This window comes from Musca vetustissima, unplaced genomic scaffold (assembly GCF_032173495.1).
Source record: "Musca vetustissima isolate MV318-11 ecotype Yass unplaced genomic scaffold, APGP_CSIRO_Mvet_v1 utg3273, whole genome shotgun sequence".
Taxonomy (NCBI): Eukaryota; Metazoa; Arthropoda; class Insecta; order Diptera; family Muscidae; genus Musca; species Musca vetustissima.
The window spans coordinates 491,553-507,407 of record NW_026887631.1 but is presented as its reverse complement, the minus strand read 5'-3'; the positions used below and the strand labels follow the sequence as shown (position 1 = coordinate 507,407).

At 33.8% G+C, this 15,855-nt stretch overlaps 2 protein-coding genes across 2 annotated transcripts; one reads left to right on the top strand and one right to left on the bottom strand.

Annotated features, from left to right (window-relative positions):
- The first annotated feature begins 5,072 nt into the window (after positions 1–5,072).
- Positions 5,073–10,600, top strand: LOC133335263 (uncharacterized). The gene is made up of 3 exons (XM_061543553.1): positions 5,073–5,093; positions 9,330–10,165; positions 10,232–10,600. Exons 1-3 carry the CDS (start codon positions 5,073–5,075, stop codon positions 10,455–10,457), a joined length of 1,083 nt encoding a protein of 360 aa, XP_061399537.1. The 3' UTR covers positions 10,458–10,600.
- A 148-nt stretch (positions 10,601–10,748) lies between these two features.
- On the bottom strand, positions 10,749–11,466 carry LOC133335298 (histone deacetylase complex subunit SAP18). Its single transcript, XM_061543587.1, has 2 exons — positions 11,372–11,466; positions 10,749–11,132 (listed from the first exon to the last, which is right to left on the bottom strand). Exons 1-2 carry the CDS (start codon positions 11,435–11,437, stop codon positions 10,749–10,751), a joined length of 450 nt encoding a protein of 149 aa, XP_061399571.1. The 5' UTR covers positions 11,438–11,466.
- Positions 11,467–15,855: the final 4,389 nt, after the last annotated feature.

Genomic DNA, 15,855 nt, shown 5'->3' with positions numbered 1-15,855 from the left:
CTTTGAGAGTACAAAATAATAAATAATCCCTTTACCATTCATTTCCAAAAAAATTGAATAAATTATTATTATTACTTTTTTTCAAATATATCGCTCATTTGCTGCAAGACAGGCATGACTATAAAAACAATTTTTCTTTGATTTGCATGTTCCAGTGGTCGGTCCGTCGAGAATTGAGACTTTTTACAGAAAACAACAAAATAATGCTAATTAATTTTCTTATTATTTACATACAGACAGTACTTTTCGTACTGACATGCCATTTATATTTCTTGGAAGATCTTGGACTATCAAAAATAGCTAAATTCATAGAAGTTGCGAAAATGGGAGAATATGGCGAAAAAACTGAAGTTATTTAAAGACTATGAAGGAAATGGATTGAAATGTGGACAATTGAGCGCCAAATACAAAGTAGTTAAATAAACTGTTTATAAAATAATGCAAATTAGTTTTAAAATTAAAAATAAGCTTCAAATTCGTGTAATCTAAAAATGTATGGTTTAATGAAACGGGTAGGTAGAATGCGGTGGTGGCTGTCCGTTTTCCTCAGAATATCAGCATTGTCATGAACTGATTTGCTATGGAATGTTAAATGTTGCAGATATTTTGAACGATGTGGTTTGGGACAAATCTGTTGAAGAATGTCATAATAAGATTCATGATGATGAATCCACTGTTGAAGTTTTTCATTGCAAACATCCCAAAGTTTTTTTTTTAAAGAAGTTGTAGATTACTTTGAAATAATAAAAACATTTTGTACAGATAACGAAATTTAACAAAACTCATTTTTTTTCAAAAAAAAGGAAAAAAAATAGAACCGTTTGTTGTAAATTCCATAAAAAAGAAGCGTACTAAGATTACAGAATTGTTTTAAAAAATGTGAACAATTCACATTTGATTTAATTCTCCAAAAGCATTAAATAAATTTCGTACTTTATTTTTTTTCATTACAATAAGCTTTCGAAGCATTTGAACTAAATCAAATAATATGTTATTGTTTAAACAACTGATTTAATTTAAATAAATATATGAATTTGTTAAAAAAAAAACTTTAATTATATTTAAAAATATAGTCCATGACGTGTATTATATTAGGATTCATTTATAGTCTATTAAAGGGCTTAAAACGAAATTCGGATATAGTCCAAATTCGCTTTAAGTCCACAAAAATTGTGCAACTATAGTTGAGGGCTATAACCACTGTATATACAAAGATACATCCGTTCAAGTAATGTACGTTCATTTGAAAATCGCCGAAATTACAAATCGAGACTTTAATTCATATGAAATGCAATTCTACCCGTCCAGCATAGATAGACTTTTTTCTTTCAACTACGTAATTGTTTAGCCCACCCACACACATTTTTATTACATTTTACTATTTCATCCATAAATAAAATAAATATAGTTTGCTTTCATAAATAAAATTAATATAGTTTGCTTTATTTATTATGATTTATTACTAAGAAAATAAGCCAAAATAGAAAAAATACAATAAAAAAACAACAGCCACTTGTTGTTTTCCTTTCCTAATCGTTTGCGCTATTCCAGTCAGTGGTGTAATTTTTTAAATAAAAATAAAAAATTAAATTTAAAAAATTAAAATGTTTACAGTATCATTTTGTCCAAATTTGTGTGTACAGTCCAACCATGAACAATCATGTTTTTTTCACGTATAATAAAAATGTCCGTGAAAATTGAAAAAAAAAACTTTTGGTTGTTGCCTGAAATAGATAGAAGCAAACTTTCAAAGTTTTTTAGCTTTTCACAAAGCTTCCGGATTAAAGATTTATTCAAAACAATACATATATATATATGTATGTATGTATATGTATTTTGATTTGATGGAAGAACCAATACCAAGAGAAAAAATTGTAATCATTTTCCATTCGATTTGTTCGAAAAATGTTCCTATAAAAATTATTCAGCAACTTATGTTGAGAGAAGAAAATTGTTATTAATAAATATTTATAAAACAAAAACAATTTATAAATCGTGCCATATGTCATTAGAAGATGCCATTTTTTTATGCCTACGGTCAATAACCAAAAAAAGTATACGTAGATTAGTAACCGTGGTACATTTGTACCCATCCAAAGATAGCTCTGTAACTCATTAAAAAATTGGACTATCGTGAGGTTTCTTGTTTTAAATTAGTCTATACGGATCTGATCTAGATGTAGGAACTCAAAATTATACATATATACATTAAAATAATATATATTTATATCCATAAAATATATATAATTAAATCCATCATTGTTTTTGTCCCTGTATACCAAGGGAAAACCAGGGTAGTTTGTGACTTCCACGAGTCGCCCTAATGGCCCTGTGACAAGGCCACAAAGGGGTTGAGGAACACCTAAATAAGATCCCAATAAAAAATAACTAAAAAAGCCTAACCCATTCGAAAGCTATAACGAATTTACTATAATTATTTTAGATAGATTATCATTTAAGCATACCTCAAGAAAATTTGATCCAAATATCTCCAATATTAAACATTTTACAGCATTTATATTCCAAAAAGGTACAAATGTAACCGGTTATTGACCGTAGGGTTAAATTTAAACGAAACGTTTACTATTTTTGGGTATCGTTTTTCTAAGACGGTTATTTCGTAGCGAATATGTCCTATTTTATTTTGTGTTTATACATACAGTGGTGGCCACAGAATTAAAACATTTACTGTGGTAAACATTTTTTGATCAGCCCTCGATTCGTTGGAAGTATTTCTGAAAATTTTTTTAATTCAGAAAACTTCGATACACTGCACTTAAGAGATTTAGTGTGAAAATAGAAAATTATTGCATGAAATGTTTCCATAAATAACGGTTTTTTGAAAATACATCGACTTTGAAGTGGCCATATAATTAAACATTGTGTGAGATTTTTTACATTACTGCATTTTTTGAAAATATTTTTAGAAAAGCTCTTTAATTTAGTTAAATTATGTAAACTTAGCACCGATAAAATCATTTACAGATCAAAATTGTTGAGAAATCTGTAAAATCTATCAAAATTGCCAAAAATTTGTACAGTACACCTTACATTCAGATAATCACACTTATTATAGAAAATAAAGGTCGGAATGCACCAGAAATTGCTATAATTAGTAGAAAACAATAAATAATTCTCAAAATAAATAAATATTTGAAATAAAAACTCAACAAATGGGAATTAACCTAAAAGAACGATTCAATTTCAATAGACTTTACTGAATAAGGCCGGAATATTTTTGCAGTATGTAAGAAAAAATCGATTGATATTGGTATTTATTATATCAAAGCGACTGTTCGAGTAGTACAGAATATATTTTATCAAAAAATATATCTGTAAGAACAGAACGAACAGAGATCAACGCCTAGGTTGACGAGTAAAAGTTTCTTGCACACAGCAGTATGTTCGATGGACACTTAAAATCTATTGAACATGACAATATTTTTCCAAAATAATATTTTTTGAATCGAATAACTTCCACTTAATCTATTTTAGTATCAAGGAATATTTGAAGTCTTGTGTTGAACATCAAAAATGCTGCTGTGTGCCAGAAACTTTTACTCGTCAACCTAGGCGTTGATCTCTTTTCGTTCTGTTCTGACAGATATATTTTTTGATAAAATATATTCTGTACTACTCAAACAGTCGATTTGATATAATAAATACCAATATCAATCGATTTTTTCTTACATACTGCAAAAATATTCCGGCCTTATTCAGTAAAGGCTATTGAAATTGAATCGTTCCTTTAGGTTAATTCCCATTTTTTGAATTTTTATTTCAAATATTTATTTATTTTGAAAATTATTTATTGTTTTCTACTAATTCTAACAATTTCTGGTGCATTTCGACCTTTTTCTTATAATAAGGGTGATTATCTGAATGTAAGGTGTACTGTACAAATTTTTGGCAATTTTGATAGATTTTACAGATTTTTTCAAAAATTTTTATCTGTAAATGATTTTATCGGTGCTTAGTTTACATAATTTAACTAAATTAAAGAGATTTTCTAAAAACATTTTCAAAAAAATGCAGTAAAGTAAAAAATCCCACACAATGTTTTAATTATATGGCCACTTCAAAGTCGATGTATTTTCATAAAAACCGTTATTTATGGAAAAATTGCATGCACTAATTTTCTATTTTCAGACTAAATCTCTAAAGTGCAGTATATCGAAGTGTTCTGAATTAAAAAAATTTCAAAAATACTTCAAACGAATGGAGGGCTGATCAAAAAATGTTTACCACAGTAAATGTTTTAATTCTGTGAACACCACTGTATATGTTTACCATTGTACTAAACGTTTCAAAATGCACTGCACTAGGCATTCGCTTTCTTATTTATGTGGATATTCCCCTTTGCAAAAAGAAACATATTCGACCTATAATCAGTCAACTGATAATGCCAGTTACGTCATAATCTTATTGTCAATGGCATATTAAATCATTGCTGTGAATGCAAACGTCTCCATGCTGCTGTACATCCACAACTATTTAAAATGCTTTAAACGTTTTCGAACTGTCTTCAAAGTAAGTCAATTTCTTTTTTATTTACATGCAAACAGTAACAACACTTTTGCCCATTTAATTTACAACAAATACGCACATAGCTGTGGTGGGAACTGTATCACCTCTGCCGTCAATACCACATGAAATATCTTAACTCATAACAATGTTCCCAATGACCGACCACCGGATAAATTTGCAAATTAGCTTCAGAAAAAGTAAATTAAATCGCACAAAAACCGTTATGACACAAGCGCAAAATGAGCGAAATAGAGCAAAATGGTATTCCTTTTGTGAACTCTCTATGCGGTCGCACGCCTGCGCACACCCAGCCAGGGCTCTAAGAAAGACAACGTCAGCGAAAAGTTTAAAAAGCTCTGGTTGCTGTTATACAGCAGTTACTAGACGCGCTCATTTGAAGCCACGTATAAAACTGCAAAGCTGCACCAAATGGAAGACATTTTATCAAAGCGTTTTGTTGGTAACGGTTATCGATCGAGCCAAAAAATAAAAGTGAATTGAACAAATTTAGAGCGCTGACACGCCGATCATACAAAAAAACCAAAATGATATTGCAAAATCCACAGGTAAGTAAGAATTAATTAGACATAAGCCACCAGCCAGCACGGCCCAAATACTCCAAACTGGACTACTAAAACGGATTTGTGCATGTGTTGGGCGAACATTGGGCTACTCGCTACTCCGTTCTAAGTCATGATTGTGGAATGTTGAACCGGATTGGATTTTTTTGGCATAAGTCGTCATTATTCATACAGACCCAAATGGTCATTGGTGTGGAGTGCCAAAGAAGTTGATTACCTATTTAACCAAAACACAGAATTGAAAATACAATAATAGCCAATCTATTTCGAATAAAGTGTATTGTGTGTGTGTGTGTGTGAGTGTGATAGCGGTAATTAGTGCGCCCATTAAAATTTTATCTCAATACAGCCAATTCAAATCGGATTTATTGTCTCTTTTACTATAATTGTTATTATCCCAGCCCAAGGTCTGATAACTGTCCCAACAACGACAACAGCAACAACTGATAGTTACTTGTTTTTTTGTAATTACATTACCAAAGAAACCACAAACAACAATAAATTTCACAAAACAATGTTCGGTATGCATGCAGAAGTACGCGGTCACAATAATAAATCCAATAACTACATAGCTGGCCATTGATCACTCTTTGCAACTTCTTGTCGGCCACACAGTCGTGCCATTGTAACAGCGAACAAAAAGATATCATGCCAATCAAATGTTTGTTGGCCACAAACAAAAACAACAACGACACTGAGATCCATGAAGTGGGGCGGCAACCAAATGCTGGCTACTTAGCCAATTTGTTTTGTTGGTCCATACGTACACCCAGCGTGCGTACTATGAATGACAGTGCGAACTGAAATATGAAACTAATTTCAATGGATTGACCTTTAAGCGGTGGATTAATTAGTGGTGTATTTGTGTTCCACAATTGCTGTTGGCATTCACGCAGCTGTCTGTTCCGGCCACAGATTTTACATTGGCCGTTCGAAGGTAAAGCTCTCGGCAATGCCCAAAGAATGTTATGTTCTGCCTCTCTCTGTACCTTTGGAGTGTTTTTGCTTCAGTTCAGATCGGTTGTTGCTGTGGAACTTTAATGCCGGCTTGCACAGCCCCGAAGAAACTGATTAAAAATATTGTTTTTCTTGATCTAGATTTTTTATTATTTTTTGTTTTTGGGCTCCGAAACAAAACAATCGGTTGTTAGTAGTTACAGTCTTTGTTGTAACTGTTCTCCCCTTTCTTCTTTCTGCATGTCTTAAGAATATGACAGCTGCTGGATATAGTGCAGTAACTGTTACAGTTTTCAGAATAGCATTTGCCATGACGTTAGTGTCTGTGTTTATGAGCAATACACATATACAAAATGTTATATTTTATGAACACACCCAAGGACGTCCACACTTCCAAATGTATCTCCATTAATATGTCTGTATGAAGATTTTAAACACATGCTTTTCAAAATTGCATATGAGCGTAACTAGGCAAATGGATCACATTAAACTTAAAGAAAAATAAAAAATAAACTATGCACAACAATTACAAGGTAAATCTATTGGATTTGTACGCAAGTGTTTCGCTCGCTAGTTGAAAGTGAGTTCAAAAATGTTGTTTGACATCGACCGGTATAATGCGATCATAAACAAATTGACTGATATATTGCGAACTTTTTGTTATTGTATAGAATGTACAGCAAGATCTGTGTCAATAATACTAGTGTATTATGAAATAAATGTGTAACTCATTTTTTTGGACGTTAGGTACAGGAGAACATACGAACAGTCGCTGAATTTGTGTATGTGGAAGGTAGGATTGATATAAGATAACATAAATCTAATTTACATTTTCCCCAAATCTTCTATAGCCACTAACTGTGCATGATTCAGTAAAATGCATTAAAAATTATGAAAATTTTTTTTGTTGTTTTCAATTGGATGATTTTTAATACATTTTGCTACATTAATTTGTAAAACCATCCGAATGGTCGTGCATATTTAATATAGAAAACGGATGCAACAAGGTTTGCTACGAAAAAATGTTATATAATAAAGCGTCATTCGTGAAAATGGAACTGCTCTGTTTTGTTAAAACAGAAAATGTAATTCCAGCTAAGAAAACTAAATATTGACACTAAAACGGCTATTTGTTATGCAAAATAAAGTAATGGGTATAACATTTTTTAACAAACAGTTGTTACGAACAATAGAACTCTCCTTTACACTTCTAATTAATACTCTTTCCCACCATACTTCCGCATACTTTTATGTTAGCAGTCTTAAGCCATTAGTCATTTTGTAAAAGAATAATAACTTCTAAAGTTGATCGAACGTCTGTACAATCTGTTATTATTACTGTGTGTGATTGTATTGTGTCCTATTATAAATTCTTTTGATACAAAAACACTTTCGATTACTGAGAAAAAAAGACAATTGCGGGACATGCCAAGAAAATCTGACTGAACAAACCAGTTTCGAAACAATTCATTTATGTTATTTGAAATTCAACTGAAACTCAAATATATAAAATTGTAACGTCGGTGTGCTGTGTGCCTGCAGACGGTTGGAATAAATTGTATAGCTGACCCGTTCGTTGTGATGTTAACTATGTGTGGAATGCTCGTTTTTGGTATAGTTATTAAAATGCATGTATTGGAAAAAATAATAGAAATATGTCTTGTATTACCTTGCTGAATTATTGCACGTTATATGCCTTCGAAATGATTTCAAAAGTGATATAACGGCGTAAACATAATTATTTAAATTCATATTCAGTTTACTTTTATTTTTTATTATAAAAACCTGATTGTTTTTAAACGTTTGGATAATTGTTTACGCAAAATAATTGCCAATATTAAGCTAATCAGAGAACCACCGTAGAATTGCAAAGTTTGCTTTATTTTGTCATTTGTACTTTACCTTTAAACACAATTACACAATTATAATAATAATTATTTTTATTTAATGACATCCATAAAACAAGTAGATTCTTGCAGTTCTAGATCTTAGATCCTAACAAATGCTCATGCATATTACTCATACAAGCATAGTGCATGATCAAACAAACATCTCGCTAGCAAATCATTTTCCATTTCATCATGAATATCTTAACAAAACCCACACTTTGCAGTTTCATTGAAGAAGAAGTTCTTCGCAAGTTTCATATGGGTGTGGGACATACAATTCGCAAAATGAATGCCATATTCAAAACAAAGCTTTGCATTATTTTTGTTACAAATTGTAGGCTTAAACACAAAACCAAAACAAACAACTACATTGATGGAAAATCAAGTTCCTTGTTTGTGGTTACTCAATCTACTGGTAAATTTTCCACCTGAACGAATTCAAGTATCGAAAATGAAACTACGCCAAATTTCTGCACAAAAATGAAATGCAATTTATTGGAGTACTAGCAAGAGCTGGCAAACGGAAGGAGGGAACAAACAAGCATTTTTTATGTCGATTAAACTAGTTTTATAATATCTGCTGCTCCAATGCCTTACATTCTGTCTACATGTCTGTTAGATAGCCAGTCAGGTATTCAATGACGTAATCGTCCAACTGGTGAATTTATTTAACAACCGCGACCAGAAGAAAGTTGAATGTTGCAAATTCAAATTGCATAGTGCGTGGTAAAAGGGGTAATAAACCACACAAAGATTGAAAACAAAAACTTGCAAGCTAATACCGATGTCTGGTAATGACATTGAAGGAAAGTCGTTGCAATTTAAATTGTATCTTTATATATTTCCTCAAACAAGAGAAAGAAAGAAAAATCAAGAAAAACCTGTGGATGTCCACTTGTCGTCGATGGTAGCCGGTAGTGATGCAGAAATAAATGCATCAATGAACAGTGCTCATTAATGGCATTTTAAAAATACAACAAACATTAACTACTCATTCATATTGCATTACGCCATAGCAGGTGGTCACTAAGGGTTATAAAAACATACGCCCATAAGAAAAATTAAATGTTTGGCCATACCCTCACTCAACTATAATTTATGCAATGCAAGAAATAAATACATGTATATTTTTATGAAACTATCTATTATAAGATCAACAAAATTCAAATGTGAATAAACACATAACACTAGACAAACAGTCAAACCGAGAGAACGAACACCGACCCGTGTAAATTCTTAATTCAAGTGTATGGGCACATTATATATTAATAAAGAGTACTTCTGTTCGTATCCAATCGATTCAGTTATTATAATCAAACTGTTATTCAATATCCAATCGATTAAATGATTATATTCCAACATTTTACAATTTCAGTTGCTTATTGTGGCTGCAGTTCTGTTCACCTGTTGTGTGGTTGAGGCTCAACTACCACCACGTCTATTAATACCCGGAGCCATACCTTTGCCCGCACCACGTTCTGCGCCTCAAGCTCGTCGCACTCGGCCACCAACTTTAAGAGCACAAAACAATTTCATTCCGGCAAATATACCGTCTCGCATTGAAGAAGCGAAACCGGTCACTGAGTCGGCGGAGGATGAAACACCCGATGTGTTCTTGCCAAATCTGTTGCGAGAGCAACAACTAGCTCAAGCACAACAATCACAATTCCAACAAGCTGCTTCGGCCTTTTTGAATAACGACCCAAGTGTGAATGCATTGCCAGAACCATCAATCGACTTTGAGTCATACACAACTCGGTTCCCAGATAGGACTCAGCCTCCACCAACGGTACAACCTAGTCAGAAGCCCAATTTCAACGATTTTGGCATAGGCTCTAATGTCATTAGTACACCCAGATTTAGTCAGGAGAGACAGGCACCTCCACCACCAATTCAAGCCCCCATACCACAACGTGAACGTGCCAACGTGATCAGAAGTCGACCAACTGCTGTACGTGAACCCAGACCTCAGTATGATACCCAGCCTGTTCAAGTGCCACAAAGACCAAGACCCAAACCCATCCAATCACGCCCACTTTATGATCAAAACCAAATAGAAGATAACCAGCAAAACAACAGACGTCAACGGCCTGTCGCACAAACCACAAGGAAATGGCGTGAAGAGAATGAGGACGGCACAATCGTTTGGGGCTATGAAAACGACGATGGCTCCTTTAAGGAAGAAGTTATTGGCGTTGACTGTATAACAAAGTAAGTAAAACCTCACACCCCCACCTATTTACCGAACCCAACAAACGGATTTGAATTGTATTTTAGGGGAACTTATGGCTACATTGATCCTGATGGTAACAAACGCGAATACCACTATGAAACTGGCATCAAATGTGACCCAAACAAACGTGACCAGACCGATGAATATCAAGAGAACAGCTTCATCAACTACGACGACAACAAAGCCGTACTGCCAAACGGCATTGAAATAGATATGACCCAGCTGGGCAAGAAAAAGTCAAAGAGACCTGGTGTCAATTACCGAAACTGATGTGTCAATCATAACATGCTAGTTCATAAGTACAGCACTGTATCCATAATATTTTGTAAAGTTTAGGTTTTATTATTTTAGAACATACAAAGTCTTACCATTTATCATACAAATTGTTCGTATTCAGACGTTGAAACAGTACCTTCAACATAAATTAAATGATATGACAAAGAGTGTATGTATTCCTTACGACTAGTTTATTATATTGATGGATCGATAGAATGCCAGACAGACAGACAGTGGCATAGTGTTGTTTTTGTACGAATGAAATGAATGGTTACTAGAGACATATTAGTATGGTCGTTGGCGTCTAATGGGTGGTAGTCGATTTGGCGGAGTTATGGAAATATCTAGAAAGTCTCCGATGCAGAATTTCGCTTGAGCTAACGTCTTGTTGTCATCGGCACCCTTTTGACCCGTGCATGTAACACCGATTTCACGCATCTGAAAGTGGTTGTTTCGGAAGTTAGGATACACCACTGCAAAGTCGAAGTATGTTCCTTTCTTGCGGGTGTCCGGGTTAACGTCGCGAACCAAAGAGGTGAGTTCATGCAGCGAAGCATCCATCCATGTATAGATTTGTAACTCATTTGTAGGAACATTTCCGTACATATATTCCGACACCGAATGATGCCTACCAGTCGAGCAGAATACTCGCAAAAGCAATGGGCATGTCTGCAAAGAAAACGAATAGTGTTATATTTTGCATGGTCGGTCATTCACCTGGCTTCTAGAGTGTATTTTGAGTTTAAGAGGGGCAAAACTCGACTTGTTCAGAAACTGCCGGTTCTTATAGATTCCCTTGCAAAACAAACGCATTCGATTGATAAGGGCGACAAAAGTATCTTGCAGTAAAGAACGACACGAGCTGTGCCCTTTAACTTAAATTGCCCTCTTGCCAGTTCAATGTTTACCTTCTCACGATCTATTTGTTTAATTTGGGGCTTTTCTTCTACAATCATAGATTCCACATTAGCCATATTTTATGTTGTCCAAATTGTTGTTATTGAATAAAGAAATCTGTCTTTTCGGTTTGGTGAACGGTGGCACGGCAGGCAACTATAGTAACAAACTAAGAGTCTAAACGCAACCAGAGAGTCTCGAGTCAGCGTCATACTTTTTCGCCGGCGTGAAAACCAAACGAAAGAGTTAGCGTTAGCGGTACAAAATGTCAATTATTTGTTTTCATTTTTTGACAGAAAATTTTACGTTGTGCAAACCAAAATCAATTTATTATTTAATAAACAATAATGTCAAGGAAGTTGTATAAAATTATTGAAAAAATTATATTTCTTCCATTTTATTATAAATTCGTTAAAAAACATCCACAATCTTTGAAAATTTTTGTTTTTTTAACAGCACTGCCATATGTTTTGATATAAATTCTCATTGAAATTTGGTAGCACTGTTGATTTTTACCTAAAATATGGCAACTCAATTGAGAGCAAGAGAGAAATTTTGAGTATGACGCTGAGCAAAAATGAATAAAATCTATTCTAGCGTCATGCCGCTAGAGAGTCTAAACGCAACCAGAGAGTCATGAGTCAGCGTCATACTTTTTCGCCGGCGTGAAAACCAAAAAAAAGAGTTAGAGTCTAAACGCAACCAGAGAGTCACGAGTCAGCGTCATACTTTTTCGCCGGCGTGAAAACCAAACGGAAGAGTTGGCGTTAGCGGCACAAAATGTCAATTATTTGTTTTGATTTTCTGACAGAAAATTTTACGTTGCGCAAACCAAAATTTTTTTCAATTTAATTTCAATTTTTATTTATTTACATTCAATACAAAGAAAGCCATTTAAGGCCAATTATACATGTATTGAGAGATTAACATAATATAAAGCTAAAACTATGGCAGAAAAATAATTTTATTTGTAATAAAGTTAATATAATAATGTAATAAAAAAAAATAATAAACGAGAATGGGAATGGCCCCCCAGCCATATGAATATTGTAAAAAATCAATTTATTATTTAATAAACAATAATGTCAAGGATCTTGGATAAAATTATTGAAACAATTATTTTTCTTTCATTTTATTATAAATTCGTTAAAAAACATCCACAATCTTTGAAAATATTTGTTTTTTTAACAGCACTGCCATATGTTTTTTTTAAAAATTCTCATTGAAATTTGGTAGCACTGTTGATTTTTACCTAAAATATGGCAACTCAATTGAGAGCAAGAGAGAAATTTTGAGTATGACGCTGAGCAAAAATGAATAAAATCTATTCTACCGTCATGCCGCTAGACGCGAACGTCAGCCGTCGCGATTTCCCGTTGCCTATAAGAAACACACGGCAAACGACTGTCGCTGACTCTAGACTCTATGGTTGCGTTTAGACTCTTAGCGTTAGCGGTACAAAATGTCAATTATTTGTTTTCATTTTTTGACAGAAAATTTTACGTTGTGCAAACCAAAATCAATTTATTATTTAATAAACAATAATGTCAAGGAACTTGGATAATATTATTGAAAAAATTATTTTTCTTCCATTTTATTATTAATTCGTTAAAAAACGTCCACAATCCTTAAAAATATTTGTTTTTTTAACAGCACTGCCATATGTTTTGATATAAATGCTCATTGAAATTTGGTAGCACTGTTCATTTTTACTTCCGGAACGAACTAGTTCATTGGAACTATTCCGAGAAAGGAACGAACGGAACTAGTTCCAGTTCTTTAATTAATATAATTCCTTTCTCTGATCCAGTTCCTTTTTTGAACTATTTGAAGCAAAGGAACTGTATGGAGCAAAGGAACTATAAAGAGCAAAGGAACTATATGGAGCAAAGGAACTATTTGGAGCATAGGAACTATAAAGAGCAAAGGAACTATATGGAGCAAAGGAACTATATATGGAAAAACGAAAAAAAGAATGATGAAAGAGAGAGATTCAAAAGAACTATGTAGGAGTCGGAACTATATGGAGCAAAGAAATTGTATGAACTATTATATGGAGCAAAGGTACTATATGGATCAAAGGAACTATATGGAGCAAAGGAACTATATATGGAAAAACGAAAAAAATAATAAAAGAGAGAGAGAGAGATTCAAAAGAACAGTGGGAAGCCTCCAAGACTCCAGCCTTCATAAAATTCGCTTGTTAATCGTCGTTCTGCCAAGACTCAAGCGACGTCGTACGCAAACCTTCGCCAACAAATGGTCTGTTCCAGTACTTTTTATACCCTCCACCATAGTATGGAGGGTATATTAATTTTGTCATTCCGTTTGTAACTCATCGAAATATTCATTTCCGACCCTATAAAGTATATATATTCTTGATCAGGGTAAAATTCTAAGACGATCTAGCCATGTCCGTCCGTCTGTTGTAATCACGCTATCTTCTGAAGGAATTGAGATAGGGTGCTGAAATTTTGCATAGGGTTGTCTTTTGTCTGCAGGCAGGTCAAGTTCGAAGATGGGATATATCGGTCCACGTTTAGGCATAGCTCCCATATAAGGGTACCCCCAATTTTCGGTATTTTGGGGTTCTTGAGCGCGTTTTTCAAGCGAATTTGTAGTAAATGTATCCACAAAAAATTATAAATATAGGTCCACTTTTTCTTGTAGCCCCCATATAACGGTACCTCCTAATTTTCAGTATTTTTTGGGTTTTTATCGTATTTTTCACCGAATTGGCTGTAATTTAGTATTTTGAGTTCTTAGCAGGTACCAAATCTCTCCACAAAAAAATTTAAATATAGGTCAATTTTTTCGGATATCCCCCATATAAGGGTACCCCCCAATTTCGGTATTTTGGGGTTCTTGAGCGCGCTTTTCAACCGAATTCGCTGCAATTTTGTACATTGGGTTCATATTGCGTACCAAATATCTCTACTAAAAATTATAAATATCGGCCCACTTTTTCTGGTAGCCCCCATATAAGGGCACCCCAAATTTTCGGTATTTTGAGGTTCTTAAGCGCGATTTTCAACCGAATTCGCTGAAATTTGGTACAGTGGGTTCATATTGGGTACCAAATATCTCTATTTAAAATTATAAATATCGGTCCACTTTTTCATTTCAAATACCTGTCAGTATACCTGTGGTGGAGGGTATCCAAAGTTCGGCCCGGCCGAACTTAACGCTTTTTCACTTGTTTAATAGTAAAGCTAGTAAAAGGGAAACATTTCAAGTCGGGATAAGTAAATCGACTTTCGACTAATCGATTAATCGCCTTTCTGTATTAATCGATTTTCTTCTTTAAGCCGTGAACTATGAATACTTTGGGTACTCGTCCAACAACACAACAAATCAAAAAAAAACTAATTTCCCAAAAATAACATATTCCAGAACTTTATTTCGTCTGATGACAACAATAAAGTTTTTAGTCGATTTTGCATTATGGCCCCCACACACTATACTGCCGTACTGCCGAAATTCATCGGATTAAAAGGGGTTCATTTTCAAAATCAAAATTATTTTGATTTTCGTACTGCATGAAATTCCCACACATACATTCATAAAATTACTAATTCTACTTCAAAAGCTTTCATGTATGCCCTATGGTGTGTGGGGCCCTTTAGTCGGTAAAATTCAAAAATCAATTTTGAGCAAGTTTGACAAAATCGAAAGATCGAAAAGTCAACTTTTTTGTTGAGAAAAATGCATGGGGAGAAAATTGTAAATTAGGGATACCGCAAGTCAGTAATAATGGCAGCACTACACAATAGGTGTTGTTCATATGTGCTGTCACTTAGGGAATATGATGGACTTAACGAAGGGAGCTGAAACGAAGAAATTGCATTTGTTTACTGTGATTTTTAAGAATGTGTACTCAAAGTATATAATGTCTGAGAATCTCCCCGAAATGCTGGAGAGGGCAATCAAGAATAGTCGAAAGCATGGCCTATAAATAAGGTCACCAAGGGAGACCAGCTGATTATCGATACCTCTCATGTTTGCTGTCAAAATGCATTATTGTGAATTGACTTCCATTATGAAAACCTAAACAAAGTCAAAATTTTTGACATTAGACTTGAGAAAAAACAGCTGTTTTCCGTTTTCGATTGCTATCTTAGTGACCTTATTAATATATCTTGGTCGAATGATTTATTTTCTAAAATAAGCTTCCCGCAACTATATATTCCTATTCCATAACTTGTCGACCAATTACTACTCGTATGTATTCGGTAACCACATTCAGCCCTACTGTCACTGAACATACCCATAAAATAGTTTTTGCATCGGTTTGTTGTTGACTTTGCGTTTCAATAAAAAGAAAATAATTATCGTATATCGCATTTGTGCGGCTGTAAGTAATAGATTGTCATTGTGTGCTTGATATATTTATTTTGGGTCTGATTGTCCGCGGCTTATATAAGTTCGGTAAAATGTGACTTGGTCCTGTGTGTATTTGATGTCCTTCCAAATTGAAAACAAAATTATTTCCCAT

What these genes read in the sequence shown, in the direction of transcription:
- LOC133335263 (XM_061543553.1), top strand. Translation starts at nt 5,073, where the DNA reads ATGATATTGCAAAATCCACAG. An exon ending in TGATATTGCAAAATCCACAG is followed by an intron (nt 5,094 to 9,329) that starts GTAAGTAAGAAT and finishes TTACAATTTCAG; the next exon opens with TTGCTTATTGTGGCTGCAGT. An exon ending in GGCGTTGACTGTATAACAAA is followed by an intron (nt 10,166 to 10,231) that starts GTAAGTAAAACC and finishes ATTGTATTTTAG; the next exon opens with GGGAACTTATGGCTACATTG.
- LOC133335298 (XM_061543587.1), bottom strand. Translation starts at nt 11,437, where the DNA reads ATGGCTAATGTGGAATCTATGATTGTAGAAGAAAAGCCCCAAATTAAA. An exon ending in AACAAATAGATCGTGAGAAG is followed by an intron (nt 11,133 to 11,371) that starts GTAAACATTGAA and finishes TTTTCTTTGCAG; the next exon opens with ACATGCCCATTGCTTTTGCG.